The sequence below is a fragment of the Diabrotica undecimpunctata genome, chromosome 2 (assembly GCF_040954645.1).
Source record: "Diabrotica undecimpunctata isolate CICGRU chromosome 2, icDiaUnde3, whole genome shotgun sequence".
Classification (NCBI taxonomy): Eukaryota; Metazoa; Arthropoda; class Insecta; order Coleoptera; family Chrysomelidae; genus Diabrotica; species Diabrotica undecimpunctata.
Window position 1 is genome coordinate 14,385,203 of NC_092804.1, and position 6,588 is coordinate 14,391,790.

The 6,588-nt window shown below is 32.0% G+C and overlaps 1 protein-coding gene across 5 annotated transcripts in view; it reads left to right on the forward strand.

Moving 5' to 3' along the window:
- The window catches only part of mus301 (mutagen-sensitive 301), a 41,236-nt gene extending 34,656 nt beyond the window's left edge, over positions 1-6,580 (forward strand). For all 5 annotated transcript variants that reach the window (XM_072522315.1, XM_072522314.1, XM_072522311.1 and 2 more), the window contains 5 exons: positions 1,145-1,243; positions 1,296-1,394; positions 4,995-5,183; positions 5,738-5,872; positions 6,208-6,580. In XM_072522315.1, coding sequence (XP_072378416.1) covers positions 1,145-1,243; positions 1,296-1,394; positions 4,995-5,183; positions 5,738-5,872; positions 6,208-6,285 — 600 coding nt within the window. In that variant the 3' untranslated portion in view covers positions 6,286-6,580. The remainder of the gene's footprint in view (positions 1-1,144; positions 1,244-1,295; positions 1,395-4,994; positions 5,184-5,737; positions 5,873-6,207) is intronic.
- The last annotated feature ends 8 nt before the right edge of the window (positions 6,581-6,588 follow it).

The window sequence follows — 6,588 nt, forward strand, 5'->3', positions numbered from 1 at the left end:
TAAGCCAAAATGACCGAGGTCCAAATCAAGCGATCAGGTACAAGACGGGGGGTGCGAGACGCTGGCGCTGTTGAGGCTATTTTGCATCTAGAATAAAATTGGAACAGCCATGTTAATAGAATAACGGATGTGATACGAGGGAACCGCCTTAAGAGGTCTAAGTGTCTAAAGTGCTCACAAATGGGCATCCCAATCTACCATAAAGAATGACGGATGAGCGGTGAACAAGAAATATAGTGGAATGGCTACGAGACATGAAGCGTATAAAAGTAGAGGCAGGCCACCCAGCAGATGGACCGACGACATAAAGAGTATTGCTGTAAGCTGGATAAAAAGACAAAATAGAGAGGTGTGGCAAAAACTTAAGGAGAAAGTGGGCATATATGAGAATGGTTAAAACTTTTTAGCCTGCTAAGGCAACACATAATAAATATGTATTAAACCAAATGAATAAACAAACTAAAATGATTACCACTATTAAGTAGAGAAAATCAAACTATTTCAGCTATGTTATGATCAATACTAAATATCAACTATTTCTATTTAGAATTAACCCTTAATAAGATCTGGGATATGAGGAGAATTAATTGGTTTGTTTATATACTTTTGGTATCTAAAGGAGGTAAATAAACACATTTTTATTCAAATAAAAAATAATTTGAAAAAGTATTAAAAAAAAAGTGGTGGGAACTATTTTCTCGTTGTTTCTTATAAAATGTTTGCAGGTGGGAAATTAATTACCCTTGTAAAGTTTGTGAAACAATTTATTTAATAAAAGAATACAAAAATGCATATCTGGGTGACAAAACTAATTTAGGTCTCAACTACAGCAGTGCGAAATGATTTTAAACATTTTTTTGAGCATAAAGCTACTTGACAATAACTACATATAATGTTAGTTCGTTTTTCTTCTTTTTTGTTGAGCAAAATCTGCATCTTGTATAATTTTTTGAACATCTGGTAAATGAGCTACATTTCTCAGCCGAATTTCGCGTCTGGAACACCAAAGTTTCCAGCTTTTTTATTTTTAAATATCACAGATCGAGATACCTTTACTGTACAGTCACCTACGAGAGCTCTTCCAAGGCGAAGCCTAAAATCCTTGTGGGGAGTATGTTTTTGATCATGAATTCTTGTTTTTTAGTTTACCCACTTACAACCCAGTGAATTAAGAGTAGCAAAAACATTGGGTCTCAACGAATCCGTAGCAGTTAAAATGTTGGCATCGAATAATCCCATTAAGGTAAATATTCCACACTATTACGTTGAGATTTACTAATTCCCAATGTCCGCAGAGCGTACCTGAGCGAGTAATCAACAGGTTTTATGTAACATTGATGCTGTACGACTTGTGGAACGAGATGCCAGTGTTTCAAGTTTCGGAAAAGTATCAGGTAAGTTGTTTTATTTTTTATTTATATGCAATACAAAAAAATTACTTGCAGTGGCAGGATGATATCTATGTATCCAAAGAGCCACATAGAGTTGTATAACTAGCGGCAGGATGCAAGCTAGAAGATACTATATATAAGATACGGAATACGAGATACGTTTGCAAACAGAAGTGACATCCAAGTCTATAATTAAGGCTGTTTTAGCCGTTGAAGCACACTGCGATTTGAAATGGGCGTATCACTTACTTTTCTACACTGCTTACGCCAGACAGCTTGTATCGATCTTTACTCAGTGGCGCCGGCGGACAGGTAGTTTAATGACAACAAATGCATTATTCTCCATTCAAATTAGTTTTGTCGGGAATACCTTTTTAGATTAATTATCGTAGATAATGTTTTAAAAAGAATTATCACATTTTTAATTTATAGTCTATAGTATTGAATAAAAATTTGTGAAACGTGACTGCAAAAAACATCATGGTGTTTATTTATAATAAATTTAAAATAATATAAAAATATTATTATCAAAAAAATTACAATTTGTTGTCACAAACAAATAAACAATTTTGCAGTTATAGCTTGAAAATGGTCTCAAGAAGTTATTTATTTGTTAGAGATAACTGATATTAGCCTAGTAAAAATTAAACAAAAAATATTATTATTTATCTATAAAAAATTGTGACCTGCCAAACCATCATAATAGTATATGTATTTAAGTATCTGGCAAGTATTTCGAGGCGACGCACTGTGAGGAACAAGTTCTCTGAATGGAATATACATTATTTTAATATATTTATAGGTTGCAGTTACATAAGAAAAGTATCCAATTGGTGAATAAAACACAAATCGTGGATAGTAGTATAATTTTCTGTTTTGTAATTAGAAAATTAGTTTGTGTAGTTTAGTATGTGCAAGTACCAGTATTAAGTATACGATAAATAATGATACATAAATAATAATAATAGTAAACACAAAAATATTGTTTGAATATTCTAAAAATTCTGACATGAAAAAACAAGTTTCTAATACGTTTATAAACTAATATAAATACGTACCTTATCAACAATGAAACCCATAGGTGTCCAAACAATAAAGTAGCAATATTTTTTTCTGAGCTATTGCTAGCTGTCTTTACTGTAGTGCAATTCCTCTTTTTTTCCTTGGCCTAGGACGTTTACTGGGACTCATTTCTTATCTTGTCACTTAAAACTTATATCACCAAACTGATGTAATACTTAAAAATACGCCTAAACTAAAAAACTTGTAACTTATACCACTCAACTAATAATATATTACTTAAACATACCCGTAAACTAAAGAATTTCAATGTTTTCAAAATAACTAAGAATACTGTAAACAGTAAGCAAGTTGATGAAGAAAATACAAGAATGAATAACTATAAATGGATTCTGATTCAAGCGAAACTGACCGTACGTTCATGAGATTTGACGTCACGAAGGCGATAACGATGAAACTAAGCGCCAATGATGAGTAACAAGTTTCACTATTAGATTTCAGTATTTTTTAGCAATTTTCTTTAAAGTTGGAACACGCTTTTCTCGATTATTACTGGACACAGAAAGGTGAAACAAAAATCAACGATTACAGAAAAAAAACTCTTCCAAGTGATGGGCGTAAAAAGTTTGGTTATAATAGAACGTTAAATAGTATAATCCAATTTTTCAACAGAAGTTTCAAAAAAATAAAAAAAGTAAAACACCATCAGTTTAAAGGCAACATAATTTCGAATAACGTGTCCAAATTTCGAGACATTTTGTCGGTAAATAACAGAGAAAACACTGTCCCTAGATTTTGGTGCACCGATAAAACAGCCTTAATAAAAAAAATCGAAATTAGCGGAACAGTTACAAGACATGATTTGACTAAACGATTTACCACCAAGTTGACCTGTTTATCTCGAAGGCTGGTACACAAATAAAGTAATACTTTTCGAAAGTATTACTTTATTGAGGAATACAACGACTACTCGTCTTTTTCACTATCAATTTCTATGCAAAATTGTTTGTATATGACTCATGCCTATGGCCAATGATGCAAGGATCTGCTTCCATCATGCCGAGCATAAATTTTTTCGGGGACAACAGCTATGGCCGGATGACTTTCACGGAATTCGTTCTAAAGTTCTTCAAACCATCTGTGAACAGTTGGTGGGTCTGATCGGCTGATCGTCTGATTGTATGATTCGGCTTATATGATCGTTCCATTCTACTCCTCTATTTCTTACCCAGTTCTTGATGTTCTCCACCTATATATGTACGTCTAGCTCTGTCACATAGTGTCTTACTATTAATTTTTCATCTGTGTTTTCATCTCTGCTGTTTCTAACATTCTTTTTGTCCTCTCTGTGTCAGGTCGTGTTTCTGCCGCGTATGTCATTATTGGTCTGATGACTGTTTTGTAAATTCTGCCTTTCATATCCTTCCCGATATTTTTATTTCTCCATATTGTTTTATTCGGGCAGTCTGCGACTCTGTTTGCTCTATTCACTTGATCTTCCACTTCAGTTTCGAGCTTTCCGTAGCTAGGTAATAAACTAGCCTAGATATTTAAACTCCATCACTTGTTCTATTATCTGACCTTCCAGCTCCAACTTACATCTTAGTAAATTTGCGGTTGTAACCATGCATTTTGTCTTTTTTGGGGAAATTAATATGTTAAATTTTCTTGCGGTTATATTAAATTGGTGCAGCATACGTTGTGAATCATCTTCCCTTTGAGAGAGTAGTCTGCGTCGTCTGCATAGCAGATTATTTTAAGTTGTTTTTCTCCCATTTGGTATCCTTCTTTAATTCTTACGTTTTTTATTATTTCATCTAAAATCAGGTTGAACAATAGAGGAGGACTTAGGGAATTTCCCTGTCTTATCCCAATGCCAGCTTCAATAGGGTTGGTTAGTCCTTCTTCTACTTTTATTGTTATTGTGTTGTTTTGGTAGATATTTTCGATCGTTTTGATTATTCCTAGAGGTATCTCTCTTGCTTACAATAAGTGGATAACGTCCTTTAATTTGACCTGGTCAAATGCCTTCTTAAGATCCATGAAACATAGATATGCCGGTTTGTTGTATTCTAATGTTTTCTCTTTCACTTGCCTCATTATAAATATAACGTCGGTGCATGATCTTCTCAACCTAAAACCTTGTTGATCTTCTGCTAATGTTATAATTTAATTCAGTTTATTTGTTGTCACTTTGGTTGTTAATTTTAGTGTTTAATAAATTAATTCCTCTGTAATTTTCCGGGTCCGATTTGCCTCCTCTTTTTGAATAGAGGTATTAGGATGCTTGATCTCCATTAGCAAATAGGGATGTTCAAATGTTCAAGAATAACGCCACATAATGTTGCATTATATGGTTGTATTGTTTGGAAAATTTTACTTTGTCTTTGACCGTTAGATAGTGAAAAAGCAAGAAGTAGAAGCAATTACCATTTGAGACATTCTCTCGACAAAATCTATACCCTCAATGGATTTTTGAAAAATCTATTCCAGTTGTTGTTTTGTTTGGATTTTTGAAAAAACTGTTCCAGTTGTCAATTATTTTCTTCTTAGATTAAGATACAAACATCTGTATTTTTCCAGATCAACCGAGGGATCGTACAAAATCTGATGACAATTGCCGCCACATTTGCCTCAAATGTAGTCAATTTTTGCGAAGAACTACAAGAATTCTGGGCATACGCTTTTCTTCTGAAAGGAATGAGCCAAAGATTGTCGCATTGCTGTGTTAAAGAACTGTTACCGTTGATGGATCTGCCAGCTGTCAAACAGGTAAATTATTTTTAGTATGGTTAGAATCATTCTAATGTTCTGGAAGTCAAAATTCTAAGAAGCCAAAAGTTTTTAATACTTTTTTTTTTCTACAAATCGGATCTTGTTTTCATTTCCATTATTAAATTGATATTGCAGTTAATTCCCATTAAAGATAGTATAATATAATATAATAGCCAATGCCACAGTAAAATAGCTTCAAAACAATATTAGGAATAAATGAGTTCAGATAGAAGACGTATTTCCTAATTGAATGATTTTCGGTCCTAGTTTAAACCTAGTTCTGTTGACCTGTTATCTGCGGCATCATAGTGCGATAAAATCTGTATACTTTACCATATGCTTTCTCCAGACCCAGAAATATTTTTTCAATATTTCGGTAGTTGTTAAAAACTGCAAAACTCTAATAAAAACAGACTTTTATAATTTCAGAAAACTTATAAATTTCAATGTAAATTGATTAATTAAAAATTTCAGCAGGTTTTTATAACCTTTGTAACCAAACAAACTTGGTAAAACTTGTTATGTTTTATTTATTAATATATTTCTTACAGAGTCGAGCCAAACAACTGTATAATGCGGGTTTCAAGACTTTACAAAGTATTGCAAAAGCAAACGTTAATGATTTGGTACAAAATATAGAGTTCATGTCTACTCGAGTAGCTAATCAACTTATAGCTGCATCTAAGGTAAGTTTATATTAACGACAAAACAATTAAAAGTTGTATCTAATAAAAACAATCTATAAAAACCTGTTTTTGTATTAATGCATCTATCTTAAGTGAAGAGTATTTTCCTACAACTCTTTATAGTTGGATAATAAATAACTTTAAACAGGAAAATTAATTTTCTTCGTTGATTATTAGGAATGTCACCACACATCAATAGTTATGTAGATTTTAAAATACTTTACTTAAGAAGATCCGTTTATACATAAATCGTTAGTTATTAATTTTGAGAACAATCACTGTTTTTCTTCTAAAATAAATGTATTGTAATCTAAAAAAATTTCGATTATTTTTAGATGTTATTGCTCGAGAAGGTTGAAAACTTAAGGGAGGAGGCCGAAGATGTATTGGATGGTGCAGAAGTGACGAAATAAATGTGTCGCACGTGTTAAATTTTAGACTGTCGATTCATTTGAAAAAACTTGATAAAGTTCTATCAACAGAGAAAAGAAAACTTATATTTCAACTGAAGATCTAGAATCATATTTATATATTCTGCATGGAATAATAATTGTATGGTTGAAGTAAATAGTAAAAAGGAGAAGGTTACAAGTACTGAATTTTGTTTTTTAAGGATTTGCAATTGTTTCTTTTTATAAAAGATTTTTAAATAAATATTTTTTTTTACTTTTTTTAAATAATTTTCAATAAAATTTAATTTACACATTGTTTTATTT